At 48.8% G+C, this 21,868-nt stretch overlaps 1 protein-coding gene across 11 annotated transcripts in view; it reads left to right on the top strand.

Moving 5' to 3' along the window:
• ZMAT5 (zinc finger matrin-type 5) overlaps positions 1–21,868 on the top strand; it is a 76,360-nt gene that overhangs the window by 4,555 nt on the left and 49,937 nt on the right. For all 11 annotated transcript variants that reach the window (XM_029619135.1, XM_029619131.1, XM_029619128.1 and 8 more), the window contains 2 exons: positions 13,980–14,042; positions 16,610–16,690. In XM_029619135.1, the coding sequence (XP_029474995.1) occupies positions 13,980–14,042; positions 16,610–16,690 (144 nt within the window). The remainder of the gene's footprint in view (positions 1–13,979; positions 14,043–16,609; positions 16,691–21,868) is intronic.

Below are 21,868 nucleotides of genomic sequence, written 5' to 3'. Positions count from 1 at the left end.
AAAAAAGAGAGAGAGACAGAGCGAAGGCAGTCAGAGTGGGCGGCAGCTGTTGCTAGCAGGAAGGCTGCTTCTCCAAAGCCTTGGCCCGGTGCGATTGCCCAGTCAGTGGTGAGTCTTGCTGTGCACATTTCCCCGTTCTTCCCAGGCCAGTCCGGTTTGCTCACGTGACCCGTACGCAGCAGCATGCCCCGCTCCAGCCGTTGCTCACGCTGCGGGGAGCGTTTTTCAGGCTGAGATTTGGCCGATTGCTCTGATCGTTGTCTCCCCATAGGGGAGACTTCTCCGGGCACAGCCACGCTGGTGATGTCGCAGCTGTATAGCTCTGGCAGAGCCATTGCTGCCTCTGATGTGCAGGTCGATCCGTTCCCTCTCAGCACAGGAACAGCAGCCATTTTGGACACTTCGTGCAGTAGAGGCAAGATCATTAGGGAGAGGGGATTTTCCTCTGCACTCTCTCCTGCTGATTTTTGCCCTGATAAGGCTCGGGGAGGGGGGGGACGACGCTCTGATGGGGGCTCCAGTACCCTGGCAGAGTCTCTAGGGGGCCAGGCTGTTTTTTTCCCCAGAGTTCATTTTTTTAATGCACCAGGCCTTCTTGGCAAGTGGTGCTCAGAAGAGGGGACATCCCATAGATCAGGTTCCTGAGGGCCCATCTGGGAAGGTGGCCAGGAAGGAGGATCCACTGGCGGTGACGCAAATCTGGATTATTCATATCCCCGTGAGGCTTGGAGTTTCCCGGGATTTAGTGACAGATGAGTCCAATCAGGAGGAGGGTCAGGGGGATCTGCCTCTGCCCTCCGATAGCCCGACCCCTGGACATGAGCCTGGCATTCTCCCCTCGGTTGAGGATGATGACCCTAAAATGGTCTGCCTATTCTGTCGTGAGGAGCTGGCCCCCTTAATCCTGCATATCTTGCAGGAGTTGGGTATTGCAGCAGCTCCTGTAGACCCGAGTCCGGACAAGGTGGATCCAGTCTTAGCATAAGAACATAAGAAATTGCCATGCTGGGTCAGACCAAGGATCCATCAAGCCCAGCATCCTGTTTCCAACAGAGGTGGATGCGGGGCCCCGCTCAAACCTTCCCTCTCCACCATGTTGCAGCAAATGATGGTTCGGGAGTGGGATGCTCCAGAGACAGGACTCAAGGTTGGCAGAGCCATGGACAAGCTCTACCCTCTTCCGGAAGACATTTTGGAACTTTTACAGTTTCCGAAAGTGGACACGTCCATTTCGGCGGTCACGAAGCGGACTACCATCCCGATGGCCAGAGCGACAGCGTTGAAATATCTCCAGGATCGCAAGCTGGAAGGTCACTTCAAGAGGATTTTCGAAGTCCTGTGTCCTAGGTATTCGTGCTGCGGTCTGCAGTAGCTACATGCTCAGGGCGGGCCTCTGCTGGGTGCAGCAGTTGCTCAGCACCAAGCATTTGGAGCCCCAAGAGGCAAAGCAGGTGGAACGTCTGGAAGCTGCCACCGCTTATGGCGCAGATGCTTTATATGACCTCCTTTGCATCTCGTCGAGGACGATGGGGTTGGCAGTCTCTGCTAGGATGCTCTTGCGGCTCCATAACTGGGCTGCGGACGCATCCTCAGAGGCCCAGCTCAGTGCCCTTCCTTTTAAAGGCAAGCTGCTCTTCGGAGAGGACTTGGAGCAGCTAATTAAGCAGCTGGGGGATAATAAGGTGCTTAAGCTCCAGGAAGATAGGCCGAAGTGACAGAAGGCTTTTCCCCTGGCTTGTTCTCATTTTCGGGGCCAAAGGCATTTTCACCAGAGCAGAGCTCAGGACGCGGGCCAAAGACAAGCCTCAGGGAGGTTCCAGTCTTGGTCGCAGGCCTACGGCGGGCACCGATCAGCCTGAGATGGTTCCGGGCAGGGGCCCAGCAGGGCCAAAGCTGCCCAATGAGTTCTGGCCGGCCCACTCCTCGGATTCGGTTATAGGGGATTGCCTGACTCTCTTTTACAAGGAGTGGGTCAAGATTATGTTGGACCAGTGGGTTCTCTGCATGATAGAACACCGCTGCACATTAGAATTTGCTCGCCCACTACACAACCTGTTTCTGGTGTTTCCTTGTGGGTCTCCAGAAAAGCGTTCATCGTTCGTCAGTCCCTGGACTACCTCCAAAGTCTGGGGGCCATCGTTCCGGTTCCCCCATCAGAACGCAGAGCAGGGCATTACTCCATTTACTTCGTAGTCCCAAAGAAGGAGGGGACCTTTTGGCCCATCCTAGACTTAAAGAAGGTTAAATTTGCTCTCAAGATACCGGGTTTCTGGATGGAGACGCTCCGCTCGGTCATTGCAGTTATATGGAAGGGCAAATTCCTGGCATCACTAGATCTGACGGAAGTCTATCTCCACATCTGGATTCACAGGGACCACCAGAGGTTCCTCAGATTTATGGTTCTCGGACAACATTTTCAATTTTGCGCACTACCTTTTGGCATTCACCAAAGTTATGGTGGTGGTGGGTTCCATTACCATTTGTTTAAACAGAGCCCCTTGCAGGGCATCCACTATCTCTCTACTATTTATTTATTTTTATATACCGGCATTCGATCTCAATTGAGATATCACACCGGTTTACATTCAGGTACTGTAGGTATTTCTCTATCCCCAGAGGGCTTACAATCTAAGTTTTTGTACCTGAGGCAATGGAGGGTAAAGTGACTTGCCCAAGGTCACAAGGAGTGACAGAAGGACTTGAACCCTGGTCTCCTGGTTCATAGTCCACTGCTAACCATTCCTCCTCCCCTATTGTTAGATTCCACTGAAGGGATTCTCCAGTCTACATCCGGCAAACTAAAATCTCCAACAATCACCACTTCTCCCTTCTTTCCCATATTTTGGATGTCTTCAACCAGATCTCTGTCAAGCTCTTCCATATGATTTGGAGGCCTGTAAACCACTCCAATAAAAACGGATGCCCCATCATCTTTTTGTAGGTCGGCCCATAGTGCTTCTTCTTTGCCCCATCTTCCTTGCAGCTCAGATGCTTGGATATTGTTTCTGACATAGCCACTCCTCCCCCCTTTCCTGTCCTCTCTGTCCTTTCTTAACAAATTATTGCCCCATATTGCTGTATCCCGTTCATGAGATTCCGTGAACCACGTCTCCGTACAGCAACAATGTCTAAGTCCGCCTCAACCATTAGGGCTTGCAGCTCTGGGAATTTATTGCCCAAACTATGAGCATTTGGCCTAACCTTTCCAGCTCGTGAGCGCCCTGAGACAAATATGTGAGTGTTGTCATCTAAGTTCTGTTCATGAACTCTGCATACCCTGTCTACTCACTGTCTACAGTTTCTCAACAGCTCAGCCATCCAGGGATCACTGTTCTAGTATCTGAGGGACTTCAGCCCTGCCGGGCCCTACAGCTCACTACTGCCACCTGGTGGTTTCAAGACCTGTTTAATAAAAGAACACGTGAGTGTGTATCTCCATACTCTAAGCCTAGCCGGTGGTCCCTCTCGGGATCTTTCCTCGGGGGTGTGGTCATCTGCCACCGGCCCAAGGATCCACCCACTACTATATCCAGCAGTCTATACAACAGATTGCTACTCCGCCTACGGAATACATCAGATTGCTACTCCTATCTGATTGCTCCTTCCACCAACATAGCGGATTATGACACCCTCCCCCAGATTTGGCTAGCTAATTTAAGCTTTTTCCCTGGCTCTCCCATAGAAGATGGACCTCTGCCTGTCTCCTTCAGTTTCAAAGCAGACTGATGAGAAGTTGATTACCTCCAGCAATGCACTAAGTCAGCTGCTAATAGCTGTTTAACCAAACCCCTTTTTTTTTGTATATTTAAATTTTTTTTGCTTACACATACACACAGCAATTTAAAGCAGCAATATCAATATTTAGAAAAATAGACAGATAAGGCTAGCACTACAAAGAAACAGAAAAATATAACCAGCCTTCTTAATAAGGATAAATTAAAGTTATTACTTATCTTTGCCCAAGAAGTTGGATCTCTGCCTGTCTCCTTCAATTTCAAAGCAGACTGTCAAGGAGTTGATTACAGAAGATACGCAAATAACATTTACTCATGTAACCGCTTAAAATTAGAAGCACACATACATGCGCTAGGTGTATTTTAAATAGTACGTGCGCACTTGCGCAATCGACTTAAAATTCCTGCGCATGTGCACGCTCGTTTTAAAGTTATCGTCCCTTTGAGGTCAAGTGAGCGGACTGATTTCAGTGAACTTGAGAGCGGGATAGAGCGTTTGGAAAAGCTGGCATTCTGGGACAGTTTCCTTTGTTTTCAGTTTTTTGCTCTGTTTGTGCTGTAGTGCTTTGCAGGCGTTAATAGCTGAGCGCATCTGAAACAAGTATAGAAAAGCAGAAAAAACTGCTTTTCTGTACTGCCTCCTACTTAATATCGTTGATAGACCCAGCGTCGGTTTTCCTTACCAGCGGAGGGCAGTCACGAAAACCGACGCCGGGTTTATCGGCGTTGGTTTTCGTGACTTGGCGTTAGTTTTCCTTGCTGGCGCTTGGCCGAGTCACGAAACCGATCAGGTTCTAGTTAGCAAGGATTTGTGCGACCCTAGCGCCTCCTTGCTAATGTGACCCCCCCTAATTTAAATATTGCATGGCGCGATAAGAAAGCAAGCAACGACTGTTCAGCGCCCACTTTCTACGCTAATTTATTGCATTGGCCCCTAAGGTTACTGATGTAATCCCGGATGGGAGGGGGGATATGAAAGTGGTCCCAGGCTAAGTAACACAGCAGATTTTTGGATACCAGCAAGCAGAGATTCACAAGACTGAGGAGTCTTTCCACTTTCTTGTCTTGCAAATTTATAAAGCCAGACTCAGTAATCCTTGACTTATAACTCCTTTAATTCTTCAACATCCTTTCACTGGTTTTCACTGTACTGCCCTCATCTCTTGATACTAATCTTGAGTGCCTATGCAGTCAGTTAACAGTCAAACCTTACTCCCAGCTTCAAATATCAAAGAAAAACAGTCCTTGAATACCAAGGGCAGGCCATAATATAGAGACTCTTTTGCTCTCTGTTTTTGATATTGGTCACAGGGGCTTTAACAATGGTACTGAAGTTTTTCTAGTCTTAATAAACTATCTGTAGCCTTTTGACACTATAGATCATCACTTTTTACTCAAAGGTCTAAAACAAATAGGAATAAGAGATTCCCTATCAATGGTTTTCTTTTTTGGAACAAAAAAACTCAGAAAATATCTCTGCCTGACTTTCGGAATAATTTTTCATCTAGTTTCTTATTTAAAACAGGTGTGCCACAGGGTTTGGAACTATCAGCGCCATTGTTTAATATTTGCTTATTGCCTATTTGTCAAATACTTGCAAATTTGGATATCAGTTTACAGACTCTATGCGGATGAATTCCAATTTTTTATCCCTGCAAAGGCTCTTATCAAGATACTCTCAATAAGGTCTGTAATTGTTTAATAGTCATAAATGAATGGCTCATTAAACATAAACTCTTGCTGAGCATGAAGTAAACAGAAATACTTTATCTTTCAATATGACCCATCCAATGTCCCTGACGTACTTCAATTAATGGAATGTCTATTCCTATTCTGAATCGGGTCTGAAATCTTGGAGTCATCATGGACATGACACTCACTTTGCCCTGATTGTTGGGATAGTAAAGAGTGCATCCTTCAAACTACGAATACTGCAGTGGTCCCCAAACCTGTCCTGGAGGGCCACCAGCCAGTTGGATTTTTGGGATATCCACAATGAATATGCATGAGAGAAAATTTGCATGTTATGGAGGCAGTGCATGCAAATTTTCTCTCATGCATATTCATTGAGGATATCCCAAAAACCCGACTGGCTGGTGGCCCTCCAGGACAGGTTTGGGGACCACTGGTGTAGACTATGCTCCTTTTTTAGGCACCAGTATCTTAAGGGCTGTCATGCAAGCACTTGTTTTGTCCCCTTTAGATTATTGCAACGCAATTTATCTTGGTGTATCTCAGAACACACTCCGTGCCTTGCAGTATGCTGCTCAGATTATTACCAGAGCATCAGTTTGTGAACATATCATGCCCAGGTTTGCTAAGCTATATTGGCTCTCTATTAAATTGCGTATTTCCTTTAAAATTCTAGTGTTTGTACCAGCTTACCTGCAGTTTGTACCAGCTTACCTGCAGTTTACGGTCAGTCTCTCAGGAGCTGTTATGTAGACCTTCTTTTAAACAAATTAGATTAGATGAAACAGGAGAGCACATCTTTTACGTACAGGAGCCACTTCCATGGAATACTTTACCAAACGAAGTCAAGGAAGAGGGTTCACTATTAAAATTCCGTGAGTTCCCTGTACGTACCTGGATCAGTCCAGACAGTGGGTTATCTCCCCCTTCCAGCAGATGGAGTCAAATAGAACGTTGAAGGATGCTTCCTTATAAGGCAGTGCACCCTCTACTAATCCTCAGTATTCTCTTGCCTCCAGCAGATGACAGTGGTGGCTTTCGTTCCCCACTGAGATGACTAGAAAGCTATTTTAGGAATTTTCTCTATTTTCCTCAGCTTTCCTTTCTTTTGGATGGATCAAGTCTAATTAAAAAAAAAAAAAATTTCTTTGAATTTTCTGAGGGAGCATTCTATTGGGAGCATTCTATTGCTTGCAGGCAGTACTATTTGCAGCTCTCCCCACCCCTCCCATCTCTATTGTCGGGGTAAGTTTGTTTTTATTTCCTTTTGACAGGTTATTTCCTCTCTTCCGCTCTCCAGGGTGCAAGTCGGTGGTGCCGACCTCTCCCCCTGTGGCTGCTATCCGACCCGCTGCCCCTGAACATAAGAACATAAGAAAATGCCATACTGGGTCAGACCAAGGGTCCATCAAGCCCAGCATCCTGAGACACCGTTTTCCTTGGGGCAGCCAGCTCAGAGAGGCGTTATTCCTCTATGTCTCTATCTGTGGGTCGCTGAGGGATAGAGAGAGAGCAGGACTGAAGCGTAGGCTATTACCCGCTTCTTGCAGCCACGAACCTGGTGAGTGTGAGGAAGAACAGGCTAAAGCAGAGGTTTTTCCCGCTTCCTGCAGCTTTAAACCTTGCCTGTTTCTCGCGTTAAGAACAGCTGGTTCCCTCGCAGCTCCGTCGGGGTTCCCCATGCCTCGTTCGTCCAGGTGCTGTGCTTGTGGAGAGCCCGGGTTGAGGCTCTCCCGCGAGGGGATTTGCACAGCTTGCCTCCCTGGTGGGGAGAAACCCTCTCAACCGCCGGGCCACTCTGGTTCTTGTCTTCTGGCACGCCTCGACACTCAGGGGCCAGCCCCGATCCCGCTAACCGCGGGAACGGCGGCCATTTTGTCTCCAGACTCGGCTGCTCCAGCGCTAACAGGAGAAGAGCAGAACACCCCTTTTTCATCTCAGCTGCTGGTTTTGACTCCCATCAGGGGATCTTCCCACTCTTCCTCCATCGGGGCCACCTCCATTTTCCATGGATTTTGTTCTCCTGCTTCACAATGCTTACCTGGCCAGAATGGGCCAGCACCAGGAATTTTTGGTGGGACCACCTCCTCCTAAGGTACCCAGAATGGCTGATTCCACTGAGGTCTTGGGAAATGCCCAGACCGTGCGGAGTGCCCAAGGGTCAGCGGTCCTGGGACCAGGGGTACCTCCGACTACCTCAAGCGCTCCGAGGGTCCGTTTGGTACACCCCTCTGCGGGGGGGGGGGGGTCTGTTCCTCAGCAGGACCCGGATCCGGATGAACCTTCAACTACGGCTCAATTGGAAAGGGATGATCCTAGAGTCCTGTGGATCTTCTAGAGCAGAGCTTTCCAAACTGTGTGTCGGGACACGTTAGTGTGTCGCCTGCAGTGTGCAGGTGTGTTGCGCAAGCCTGGTCAACTCTGACACAAGTTTGGGCTTTTTTTTTTCTAGAGATTCACTTTATGGGTTGCTTATTATTGGGTGATTTTTGCTGTCAATCGCGTTTTTTTGGGGGGCTTGGTGGGTGGAACAAGCCCAGCCATCCTTGCATTGGCTGCTGCTGCCGATGAGGCCTGGCCATGAGGAGTACTGACTGCAAGCAGCAGTGTCTGGTGATCATGGAAGGGAGTGAAGCACTTAACTGGCAACAATCAAAAAGACGAGGTACATGAGTGTGGGGGCCAGACATGTGCTGGGGGGGAGAGAGATGAGTGAGTGGGGGGCAAATGTGCTGGGGGGACAGACAAGTGCTTGAGGGGGAGAGATATGAGTGTGTGGGGTACAGACATGTGCTGGGGGGGAGAGAAATGAGTGTGTGGGGTCAGACATGTGCTTGAGGGGGAGAGATATGAGTGTTGGGGCCAGACATGTGCTGGGGGGAGGAGAGAGATGAGTGTGTGGGGGACAGACAATTTGTTTTATTATTGTTTCTCATAAATTATAACAATAACATGAATCTTGGAATATATATTTTTAATATAAATTTAAGGTTTTCATGAGATAGGTTGTGTCGTGAAACATTTTATTTATGTATATATTTAAGGAAACATACATAAATTGTCGAAATATGTTTCGTTCGTTTAACCTTTAACCTCTGGTTTACTAGTAGACTGAATTACTGTGTCCCGAAATTATGTTTGTCTAAAAAGTGTGTCACCAACATGAAAAGTTTGGAAAGCTCTGTTCTAGAGGGATGAGCTGGACCCCCTCATTCCACATATCCTACAGGAATTGGACATTGAGGCCCCTCAGGACCTGCCCTAGCCTAATCCACCAGAGAAGAAAGGGCCCCCCCCTTCTGGCTGGTCTATATCCACTGTGTAGGTCCTTTCCTTCCCATTCCACGTTCCTTCAACTGTTATCCAGGGAATGGGATTCTCCGGAGACCTCCCTCAAGGTCGGCAGAGCCATGGATAAGCTATATCCTTTCCCGGATGATTTCCTGGAGCTTCTTAAGGTTCCAAAGTAGATTCTGCAGTCTCAGCGGTGACGAAAAGAACTACCATTCCAGTAATGGGTGGTGCAGCCTTGCGAGATCTTCAAGATCGAAAGCTGGAAGTTTATCTTAAGAGAGTTTTCGAGGTGTCCGCCCTGGGGGTCCGGGCGGTTCATTTGCTCAGCGTGCAGGCCTCCACTGGCTTCAACAGCTGCTCAGCTCCCAGGAGTTGCCTCCTGAGGAAGCACTTCAGGCAGACCACCTGGAGGCCGTCATAGCATATGGAGCAGACACTCTATATGACATTCTGAGAGTATTGGCCAGATCTATGGTATCTGCGGTCTTGGCTAGACGCCTCCTCTGGCTTCGCAACTGGTTGGCGGATTCTTCTTCCAAGTCGCAGCTGGGATCCCTACCCTTCAAAAGCAAGCTACTATTTGGGGAGGATCTGGACCAGATTATCAAGTCCCTCGGAGGGAGTAAGGTACACAAACTGCCAGAGGATTGCCCTTGTTCTTCTAGGTCTTTTAATTCCACTAGAAGCCGATTCAGGAATCAACGTCGTTTCAGTCAGGCAAGGACTGCAGCTCCTCATTAACTTCAGCAGTGCATGTTTTCACCTATTTATATATGTGTTCATACATATACATATAAAACATAAGGAGCAAATATACAGGGAAATGCAATCACAAAATGAACATCCTCAACCAACAAAGAATCACCTGTTTGCAGAAACTTCCTGCAGGGTTTCTTTGTCCTCTCGATCTCAATCCTGGACTCAGTCCTTTAGTGCCCGAAGACAGCCCCGCTCTGGTCCGGCCCAGGGGACGTCCTCCAAGTCTTCACAATGAAGCTATGCTGGCCCACTCCCTGATCCCCAGGATAGGGGGACGCCTCTCCCTTTTCTACGAGGAGTGGGTCAACATCACATCAGATCAGTGGCTCCTGGATATTCTAAGACATGGCTACGCTTTAGAATTTGCTCAGCCGCTAAGAGACAGGTTCCTCTTCTCTCTATGTGGCCCAGTCCAGAAACAACTCATAGTCCGGCAGACACTCGATAGGCTTCTGGCTCTTGGAGCGATTCGTCCGGTCCCCCCCCATGGAAGTAGGCTGGGGACATTATTCGGTATACTTTGTAGTCCCCAAGAAGGAAGGTTCCTTCCGCCCGATCTTGGATCTCAAGATGGTCAACAGGGACCTCAAGATTCCCCACTTTCGGATTGAAACCTTGCACTCGTGATAGTGGCGGTACAATCCGGAGAATTTTTGGCCTTCCTGGATCTGATGGAAGCTTATCTACACATTCCCATCCTCCAAGCGCATCAGCGTTTTCTGCGATTCAAGATTCTGGGACAGCATTTCCAGTTCCAGGCTCTACCCTTTGGTCTTGCAACCGCTCCTCGAACCTTCACGAAGGTGATGATAGTAGTAGCTGCTGCTCTCCGGAGGGAGGGAGTCTTGGTGCACCCATACCTGGACAACTGGCTCATTCGGGCAAAGTCCTCAGCCCAGTGCCACCGGGCGGTCGACAAGGTGTTGACGCTTCTTCATTCCCTCGGTTGGTTGGTTAACTTCGCCAAGTTGACCTTTCTCCATCTCAGTCTCTGGACTTCCTGGGGGCGCATTTCGACAGAGCGCAGGGCAAGGTGTCTCTGCCCCCGGACAGGGCTCATACACTCATAGCTCAGATACAGCGATTCATCGGTCTCTCGCTTCCAACGGCGTGGGATTACCTCCAGGTCCTGGGATCCATGGCTTCCACCATTGATCTGGTCCCCTGGGTGTTTGCACATATGCGTCCCTTACAGGGCGCCTTGCTCTCCCGCTGGAAGCTGGTGTCTCGGGACTTCCAAGCCATCCTTCCTCTCCCGCAGGGAGCCAAGGACAGTCTCTCATGGTGGTTCAACCTGTCTCATCTTCTCCAGGGTGTTCCTTTGGACATCCCGAAATGGGTAATCGTCACGACGGACGCCAGTCTCTCTGGCTGGGGAGCGGTGTGTCAGATGAGTTCTGCGCAAGGGAAGTAGACGCCGTCCCAAGCAACTTGGCCGATCAATCGCTTGGAGACCAGAGCAGTGTGTCTGGCATTGAAACGCTTCCTACCTCTCATCCATCATCGTGCAGTCTGAATACTCTCAGACAATGTGACCACTGTGGCCTACATCAATCGCCAAGGGGGCACGAGGAGCCGTCATATCTCTAGGGAGACAGACAGGTTGATGGCGTGGGCGGAGACTCATCTCTCCCACCTAGCGGCTTCCCACATCGCAGACATAGACAACGTTCAAGCCGACTTTCTCAGTCGTCAACATCTAGATCCCAGAGAGTGGGAACTCTCAGAGGAGGCAGTGAATCTCCTGTTCCACAGATGGAGGACCCCCTTTCTGTATCTAATGGCAACCTCCCGGAATGCCAAGGCAGCTCGGTTCTTCAATCGCAGAAGAGAGTACGGCGCAGAGGGAGTGGATGCCTTAGTCCTCCCCTGGCCCCGTCACGTTCTCCTCTGTGTTTCCCCCTTGGCCTCTGGTGGGCAAGGTGCTCCGGAGAATAGAGTCCCACCAGGGTCCGGTAATGCTGGTGGCACCGGGATGGCCCCGTCGTCCGTGGTTTGCAGACTTGATCAACCTTGCAGCGAACGGACCTCTTCGTCTGGGTCACCTTCCATGCTTGCTGCATCAGGGTCCAGTATCTTTCGCCCAGGCCGATCGCTTCTGTCTTGCAGCCTGGCTTTTGAGAGGTGCCGGCTGAGATGGCGTGGATACCCAGAGGCCGTTATCTCGACCCTCCTCAAGGCTAGAAAGACGTCTACCTCCATCTCCTATATCAGGGTTATGGCAAGTTTTTTGAGAACTGGTGTGCCTCCATACCTGTGTCGCCACAGACTGCCTCGGTGGCTCAGATCCTATCTTTTCTTCAACAGGGACTGGACAAGGGTCTGGCCTACAACTCGCTGAGAGTGCAAGTCTTTGCCCTAGGCTCTCTACTTCATCAATGAGAGGGAACTTCCCTCTCCTCTCACCCGAATATCATCCGATTCCTCAGGGGGGTGAAGCACGTGAAACCCCCGGTCCACACTCTTTATCCTTCGTGGAGTCTCAATCTCGTTCTCCGAATCTTGGTCGGTCCACCCTTTGAACCCATGCGTTCCGCGACCCTCAAGGATATCACTCTCAAGACGGTTTTCCTGGTAGCTATCTGTTCTGCCCGCAGACTCTCGGAGCTTCAAGCACTCTCGTGCAGAGAGCCCTACCTTTGTTTTACGGATTCAGGAGTTTCCTTGTGCACTGTGACTGCTTTTCTGCCCAAGGTGGTTTCCGAGTTCCACTTGAATCAGAAGGTAGAGCTTCCGTCCTTCTCAGCGGACGCATCGGCGGATCTATACAAGCTAGATGTCAAGCGTATCCTCATTCGCTATCTGGAAGTCACTAATGATTTTCACTTGTCGGACCATCTTTTTGTTCTCTGGCATGGTCCGAGGAAGGGGGTCAAGGTGTCAAAAACTACCATTGCTCGCTGGCTGAAGGAGGCGATCTCAGTGGCCTACATTGGAGCGGGTCGACAACCTCCGGTGGGTGTGAAGGCCCATTCTCTTCGAGCTCAGGCTGCTTCCTGGGCGGAGATGCAATCGGTCTCGTTCCAGGAGATTTGTCGAGCGGCAACTTGGAAATTGTTACATACCTTTGCTCGTCATTATCGTCTACACATACAGTCGCCTACTTTTGTCTCCTTTGGCTCTAGGGTCATTCGGGCAGGGCTTTCCGGGGCCCACCCTACATAGGGAAGCTTTGGTACATCCCACTGTCTGGACTGATCCTGGTACGTACAGGGAAAAGAAAATTATTCCTTACCTGCTAATTTTCATTCCTGTAGTACCAAGAATCAGTCCAGACGTCCTCCCTGACTGTTTTTTCCTTTGGCTGGTTAATGGTTCATTCTGCAAGTTTGTTGTTTGACACTGTTTTTGTGCCTTTTGCACACTGTTATTTGTTACTTAATTCTATTGTTCTTGAGCCATCCTGATTTTCCTCTTTGCTTTGACATACTCCATACTGAGGATTAGTTGAGGGTGCACTACCTTATAAGGAAGCGTCCTTCAAAGTTCTATTTGACTCCATCTGCTGGAAGGGGGAGATAACCCACTGTCTGGACTGATCCTTGGTACTACAGGAACGAAAATTAGCAGGTAAGGAATAATTTTCTTAAGGTCAAAGCATTTTTATTTCAACAGGCATTACTGAAGGAAGGGGGCATTGGAACATTGGCATACTGTTTTTAGCAGTTCCTAAATTGAGACACTGTGTAGTTTTTAAAATGAAATGTAATTGCACCTAGGGTGCTTTAAGCAGATGGTATCCTTTTAATATATTTGAAGCTTTGGGACTTAAATATGACATTTGTTTGGTTTCTTTTTATTGATTTTTTTTATCTGTTTTATTGTGTCATCATGTTTTATTTTTTTTTATAATATATTCACTGCAGAGATTATTATGTATGTACTATCTGTGAACCGCCTAGAAAAGCTAATTAGTGGTATACAAATTTAATAAATAAAACATTTATTTGAATGTTAAACAATTCAAACAAAGAATGAGGAAACATCAAGAGTAGCCGCACAAAAAGGAGAGACTGTCACAGCTGTGTTAAGTGCAGTCTGGATGCTCAGTAGTCCGAAGGAGACAACTGGAGCTTAGATAGAAGCTGTAGAATGTGAATGGTGAAAAGCAATGCTCTGTGTATCTTGAAAGAGGAATCAGGAAGAGCTGCTAGCCTGTAGAGAGCCAATTCCAACTGAAGGAAATTGAAGGAAGCAAACTGTCCCAGGCATTCCTAGTGGCAAGGGACCAATGAGAATAGGCAAGAGAAAGCAGACAGAGAAACAAAGCAAAACAGGAAAGATCCAATAAGGAGCTCAGAATCATTCAAAAGACAACCAATGAGGAAAGAGAGCTCTACAACAAGTAGAGAACCTAAGCTGTGCAATATCAATAAGATGACATAGAATGACAGCGTAACAAGGAAACATATATACTTATTTTCAAAATACTGCAAAGGCAAAACCACTTTTATTTCTCTATTAGTTTCTCCTGTAATGCAGCTTTGTCTTGATTTACAGATGCTTCTACAGTGTTGGCAGAGGAAAAGACAAAGAAACCCTGCAGGAAGTTTCTGCAAACAGGTGATTCTTTGTTGGTTGAGGGTGTTCATTTTGTGATTGCATTTCCCTGTATATTTGCTCCTTATGTTTTATATGTATATGTATGAACACATATATAAATAGGTGAAAACATGCACTGCTGAAGTTAATATTGGAAAATATTCATCCTTAGGTTGAGAATAGCGACTGCGAACTAACTGGGGGTAATCTGCACAGAGTGGCAGTTATGACCCTAACAGCATTGGTATGGCTGTAACTTGCTTCCTGGAAGGCTAGGGTAACCTTTAGTGGTGTAACCACGCTTAAAACCCATGTTTCAGTGATCACAAGGAGGCCAGATGTTTGGACAGCAAATTGGTGGTTTTGGTGTCTGTGCATATTGTTAGAAAGCTTGATGGTGGGATCCCGAGACCCCGGGAGAGGAGAAAACCTACAGGCAACATTGAGGCCACCCGGCACTGATATCATCCGAGCACTGGGTGCCTTTATTCCTGCAACTGGAGTGTGGGCTGCTGCTACCTCCCACCCTGATCCTGAAACCCCGGGAAAGGAGAAACCGCTACAGGCAGCATCGAGGCCACCCGGCATTGACGTTATCCGAGCGGTGTCAGGCAGCACACCACTACCTGTGTGCCAAAGGGCGCACCCCTTATACCAATTTTTTCCAACCTAAGACTGGGAAGAAAGAAAAGGGAAGATCGTTGCTTCTCCCCCAATGTCTACCCCAATTAGAGGTCCTATGGATCTTCATGTAAATTATCCTAGTTCAACACTGCAGATGGATCTGAGTAAGGAACTGGACATCTCCTTAAGTCCCGGGGCAAATCTCCCCACTCCCAACCCGCAGTCTCTCCAGAAGAGAGCAACTGAGCAACAAGATTTGATAACATTTTTGCCTAGACAAGATTCTTTGTTAGAAAAATCCCTTGAAAGTACCATATCTTTGAATCCTGGTAGGATTCCTCTTCCAGTATCATTGCCCCAACAGTGTCAAGGGGGTAGTGCTGATGTTTTGGGTGATCCTTGAGACATTTCCCTAGGGAATGAGATGTTTAAAAGATACACTACTGAAGACCTCCAAAATCTTCCTGACCAAGTATTCTCATTGTCCAGTTGTTATATTCCTGACAAATGGAGAGTTCTCACCTCTGAGGAGGGAGCTACTGATGTGTTGGTTCCCTTCTTTAGCTCAGACCTCACCTTATTTTTGCAAACATTTAACAATGTGATTATCTCTAGAGCAACTCTTAATTTTTTTTTATTGGCTAGCAACAGAGAGATCTTTTTCAAAGAGTATTTCAAATTTAAAGATGTGCTATTCTGTGGATAAAACATTATGGTATTTTCAGATGCCTCTAAGGAGACCCAACTGAAGAGAGAATTATTCATACAATTAAAACCTAGGTTATTGTCTTTGGGTGCAACATTCTTCTTGAAATTTCTTTGTAAATGCATTGTAGGTTATCAAGGCAATACATTTATTTTTGTTGAGCCTATGCATCTGGAAACCTTTATAATAGATAAGTTATCAATGTGCTGATTTTGGGGGGGGGGGGGGTTATTATTGCATACTGTGATGGAGTAATTGATCAGGTTTTGTTTTATTTTATGTTAATTGGTATTATTTTGAATTAGTAGTCCCAAAGTAATGGGAACTTGTTCAAGTGAGACTTGTTCATGTGAGATGATTGATATAAGATGTTTCTTGATTTTCCTAGTTTTTGTATCATATATATTATATGATTAAAAAGCTTAATAAAGATTAAATTATAAAAAAAAAAAAAGAAAGCTTGGTGCTAAGACGTGGAGCTGGACCTGGGTGTTGGTTGGCCTTGTAAGAATCAAAGAGGAAGATAAGAAGGCCTGAAATGGCCCTACCAGTAGAGGTGGTGGAGGCCAGTGCATGCTTGGGGAGATGGTAGGAAAGGCAGAATGTACACAAAAATTTAAAAAATGAATAAAAGACATCGGGGGGCAACCGCTGCTGGATTGCATAATAGATGTTGTGTGCTTGTCTAACCAAAGTGGAGGACTCTCAACTGTGAAGACTGGATGGACCAATTTGTTCTTTTTATGTTGTCATTTATTATGTTAAGATAGGCTGAGAGCTGTATTGATTCTGTTTTTTGGGGGGGGGGGGTGTCATTGGCTACCTGAGACTTTCATTTCAAGAAAGATCATATTTTTCCGTTATTGAGCAATGAGACAAATAATGTTCTTAAAAAATGCAAGCAAAACATTTTTGTTGATCTCTTTCCATTAGCTCTTGCTGGCTGCCGTCTGTTGAGGTCAGCAATTAAGCTTTTATTAGGTCATGTGATCTAGTCAGAACCAGTGAAAAGCTCTCGGTATACCATACTTGCTTTTGTCTATATTTGTATGGGGCTTCTTTTGCATGCAAGTGGGTCTCTACAGGTCAGTATATGCTTGTGTGGGTATCTGTATCTATCTATAGCTATATCTATATCTATATCTATCTATAAATATATAGAGAGAGAGAGAGAGTCAGACACGAATGTCTTTGTAAACCGGCTCTAACAATTGACATTATCACTGACCTTCAGCTGTATACTTGTGTGTCTTTCCAGGACAGTGCGACTTTGGTTCCAACTGCCGATTCTCCCATCTGTCAGAGAAGGATATTGAGAGACTAATGTCACAGGTAGAAGGTGAGCATGAGAGAATGTAAAGAGCAATCCACTAAGCATTCTCGGGGGTATAACAGGACAAGCACATGGGCGGATGTCTCCGAATTACGGAGGCAGCATTCAGAAGGGATCACATCCTATTGTGATTATTTTGCATAAAAGATTCATTCACTGTCTTACAGTTTTATTGTTCTTTGCTGAAATGGATCAGCTGGCCATGCAAGTTCCCAGCAGCAGGGGGCAGCAGAACCTTGGTCATTTTTTCTTTTTTTTCCTTGAAATTAATCAGATTGTTAAGTCATAAGCGCTCTTATTTTCATTCTGTGATTTTGCAGTAGTTTCATAGTGATGTTACATGGATTTGCAGAGCCACTGATGGTTCCTGTTTAACACTACTTATTTACTGTTAAGGATGTAGTAAGTATTGATCCTTAACTGGCATGGAGGTTGCCTTTTCATTTTCTGACCTTAATTTTGCTGTGCTGTGGGTAGCACTTTAGAATTAACACACATTCTCTCTTTTTTTTCTTTCTGTAAGATCCTATAACTCTAGAATGAACCTGCCATAACTTGAGGCAAAACTCATAGCAAACAGAAATACTGCCACCCTACAACACCTTAAGTAAAAAAGGGTGTTCAGGAGACAGTAAAAAGCTTTACTGGACGAGCAGGACAGAAACTAGAACCACTGTCCCATAGGGTCTGGGAATTAGTGAGTCACCTTGAGGGCAGGGTTATTTGGCATGGGGATTGTGTAAAGAATATCCCTTCGAACCCATGATAGTGCAGTAGGGAAGAAGCAGTGCTATACTGCTCACATGTGATAAGCACAGGCTGTGAGGCCCATTACAGACAGAAGAGGAGGGGGAATAAGAAGCCCATCTGGGGTTAATCAGTACACAGATTAAGGTGAGGACAACTATCCTGCACTGGTGGTGGGAACTGAAAAAAGAAAGCATGCCCAGTGCTGGAGAGGACATGGGGTGAGAGGTGGACCTGGTGGAAAGTGCTTTTCTGCACAGGCCGGAGGAAGAAACACCCTCTCCATGAGATGGGCTTTTTGGTATGGTACATTCCCAATCCCAGTTCCATCCCCAGAGTTGTCTTACAACTGTTTGTCGCACCTGCGCAGAGCTGCTTTTCTTCCTGTCTGACTCTTGTGCATTGGTGGCCCATATCAACAGTGCTGTGCCAAACAAAACAGTGAATATAGGAAGATGAGAATGACTGAATGAATAAAGGTCATGGGACCCATGTAGTTCATCCCTCTGCATATGTCAGCAGGTGCACAAATTGATTCGGTAAGCTTCTATGAACCTGACTAGACTGCAGTTGAATGAAGCAAGGGCTCTGGTAAATTCTTCCTGAGCCTAATAACGGAGATAAATAGTGCAGCATTGTTTTCTTGGTCATCTCTCCTTACAACATCTTTGAATCCCTTCCAGCTTCAAGCTGTGACACAGCGTGGTGGCCAGAGCTCGTTCAGCTATGTTATGCGAGTCTGTGCTATAGGAAGACACATTTAGCCATTGTGAGATGAAAGTCTGTAACACCTCCGCTTCCCTGTACGTACCAGGATCAGTCCAGGACACCTGGGTTGTGACTCCGCACCAGTAGATGGAGACAGACTAAAACTTGTGGGCGGAGCCATATATAAGCCCCTGTGCCAGTCACAGCCCCTCAGTCTTACTCTGTCTCCAGTAGATGGTGCAGGTCCAGTCACAGCCCTGCCTGACCTGATTCTGGTGGTTAGTCAGGTTTGGTTTTTTGGGCTAGTTTTGTTAGGCCTAATAGTTTGTATACTAAATTGGGTTTTGTTTTTAATTCTTAGTTGGGTGCCCTGCCTCCCAGGGGGGTTGAGAGGTCCTGAGGGGACTACCCTCCCCCGGTTGAGGCCGCTGCCAGGGTCGAGGACCTGGCTGAGCTAGTGGCAGCGTCAGGGGTGACACCGGGGAGCCCGGTTCACTCACCCCTGCAGGAAAAGGGCTCCAGAACCAAGGACAGCTGCAAGCTGTGTAAAAAAAAAAAAAAAAAAAAAAGGGTTTTTATTTTCGTTGTGCCGGCTCTCTGTTTCCTCGCGTCTCCACTCCGTTTCGGGGGGGGGGGGGGGGGGGGGGGCGCCGGTAGCAGTAGGGAGGTCGCCGACATTGACATTTTTTTGTTTCGCTGCGTTTCCCGCCCGTTTTTCGCCGCGATCGCCGGCCTGCCATGAGGGTCGGCCTGCGGCTCGGCTCGCGCATGCTTATCGTGGCAAGGTCTCTGCAGCTCCTGTCTCACGGGTGGAGAAGGAGTGCCCGGATCGCCTCGGGGGGTCCGGTCCTGAACCGCGCGATTGCCGCCGCGCGGGGAGGGGGCTCGGCTGATAGGCCCCAAGGTTTTTGTTTTCTTTCCCGCTCTGTACGAGTGCGGCGGCCATTTTAATTCCCAGCCGCGAAGTTGCTCGGTTCACAGCAGGGGATTCAGCTCTGCCTCCCGCGCTTTTTCCGTAGCGGGGTCCGGCGGGGGGGGTCCCCACGGAGGGGCCTCATTCCCCAGTGGCTACCGCGGAGGCTTCTTCAGATTCGGGTTCTTGTCATCTGATTTTGTGGCGCAGGATTCTTTTCTTTTTTCAATTTTAAGCATAGTAAGTGCAGCCGGAGGGGCATCGCGGGGGAGGGCCACCCGCAGGTCTGCTCCAAAAAAGAAGAACACTATGGATGTTGCGGAGGGCTCTTGGGAGCCCTCGCGGTGGACGCATCCGCCGCGTGGCGTACCTTAGGAGTCGGAGAAGGAATCTCCATCTACAGTTCACTCAGAGTCTCCAGAGGAGCCCCTGATGGGGGCCGAGGAGGCGGCTGCGGACGGTCCCGTCCAGCCCAGCGCGGGCAAAGGGACATTAGCCGTGGAAGGGGAGGACCCCAAAGTGGTGCGGCTATTTCGCAGGGAGGCAATGTCTCCACTAATTCCAGCAATTCTTCAGGAACTGGCAATAGAGGCTCCGCCTGTGGTGGCCCGTCCAGAGGCAAACATGGATCCGGTGCTCTTAGGTCTCTCGGGACCGGCAGTAGCATTTCCTTTTCACTTTTCATCGACAGATATCCTGTTCGGTGAATGGGATACGCCGGAGTTACGCTTGCAGGTCAGTAAGGTCATGGACAAGTCTTACCAGCTACCCGAGGATGCGCTGGAACTCCTTCATCTGCCGAAGGTGGATTCCGCAGTCTCTGCGGTGACAAAGAGGTCGACCATTCCGGTTACAGGAGCCACGGCTCTCCGGGATATACAGGATAGGAAGCGGGAAGTGCAACTCAAGAAGAGTTTGGAGGTGTCTGTCCTGGGGTGCGGGCTGCCATCTGTACCAGCTTCGCTATACGCGCGAGTCTGCGCTGGGCCCAAGTTCTTCAGTCGAACCCAGGTCTGTCGGCGGCAGAGGCATCACAGGCAGATAGGTGGAGGCAGCAATGGCGTGTGGGGCAGATGCTCTCCACGGGTTGCGGCGTACATCCGCTAAGTCTGGGGTGGAGGCTGTATCGGTGCTTCGCCTGCTATGGCTACGCAACTGAGCTGCAGATGGTTCGTCCAAAGCGGCTGCCCGAGGATAAATTTCAGGGCACGCTCCTCCTTTTCGGCCAGATCCCGTTTCCGAGGGCCCAGGAATTCGCGTGCTCAAAGGTCTACCGGTCCGTCTGATAGGTCGCCTTCCTCCTGAATCCCTCAATGGCAGCAGTCTTTTCGGAGTACACGCTTAGGTAGACAGGGAGGAGCCCAAGTCTTCACTATGATACGCGGCCGGCCCATCCCTCACCTCAGCCCCAGCACGTCGTTTCCAAGGTAGGGGCGCGGTTACCCTTGTTTGTCGAGGAATGGGCCAGAATAACTTCGGGCCAGGGGGTCCTCAATGTGATAACGCACGTCTATGCATTCGAGTTGTTCGTTCCCCAGCACTCAACTTCCTGGTCTCGCCGTGCAAGGCTCCCGAACAGAAGGCACCAGTGCTAGACACCATCTGGCGCTTGGAAAATTTGGGGAGCCATTTTTTTCCCCGTTCCGATCAGTCAGCACGGCGAGGGGCGTTACTCCTTTTATTTCATTGTTCCAAAGAAAGACGGCTCTTCTAGACCAATCCTGGATCTAAAAGGGGTGAACGGAGGCCGGCGTGTGCCTCACTTCAATATGGAGTTTATTTGGTCGGTGATCGCCTCGGTGCGTACAGGAGAGTTCCTGGCCTCACTAGATCTCACGGAGGCGTACCCTCACGTAGGCATTCAACTGTCGTTTCAGCGATCCCTAAGGTTCTGCGTCCTAGGACGGCTTTATCAATTCAGGGCTCTCCCGCTTGGGGCTGGCAACGGCGCCTCGAATGTTCACGATGGTGCTGGTCGTGGTTGCGGCGCAGCTTCGCCGGGAGGGTGCTGGTTCATCCTTACCTGGACGGTTGGTTGATTCGGGCGAGGTCCGAGGATCAGTGTGCGGTGGCCAGGGGCCTACAACTCTTGCAGTCTCTAGGCTGGGTAGTCATTTTCAACAAGAGTCAAGTGGTGCCCACGCAGACCTTGGAATACCTTCGACGACACGGTGCTGCGTGTTCCTATCGCAGGACCGAAGGTGCGGACTGCAGTCTCAAGTGCGGCGCTTGCTGTCGCTACGCCTACCACGAGTCGGCAATTACCTGATGGTCCTGGGTCCTATGGCCTCCACTCTCGCGTTGGTCCCCTGGGCGTTCGCTGATCTATGGCCATTGCAGTCGTCCTTACTATCCGGCTGGAAGCCGGTTTCGGGGGAATTCTACCGTCCACTTCCACTCGTAGGCCGGGCGAGATCCAGCCTGTCCTGGTGGCTCGATTCCAGTCTTCTGACCTCTGGAGTGTCACTCTTCGTGCCCACCTGGACAGTGGTGACCACGGATGCCAGTCTCTCCGGATGGGGAGCAGTCTGTCTAGGACAGTTCAAGGCCTATGGTCAGCGTTTCCAGCCCGAGGGGCTATCAACCGACAGGAGACCAGAGCGGTCCGTCTGGCGCTGCAATTGGTCCTACCTCTGCTGAGGGGACGGGCAGTCCGTGTTTTGTCGGACAACGCAACCACAGTGGCCTATATCACTCGCCAAGGAGGGACGAGAAGCCCACATCCATCGCCAAGGCGGGACGAGAAGCCCACAGGTAGCAGAGGAGGCGAGGCTCTTGGTGGTTTGGTCGGAAATAAATCTCGACAACGTCGCAGT

This window comes from Rhinatrema bivittatum, chromosome 11 (genome assembly GCF_901001135.1).
Source record: "Rhinatrema bivittatum chromosome 11, aRhiBiv1.1, whole genome shotgun sequence".
Taxonomy (NCBI): domain Eukaryota; kingdom Metazoa; phylum Chordata; class Amphibia; order Gymnophiona; family Rhinatrematidae; genus Rhinatrema; species Rhinatrema bivittatum.
Note: the sequence above shows the minus strand (reverse complement) of the source record. Positions and strands in the feature narration are given on the sequence as shown.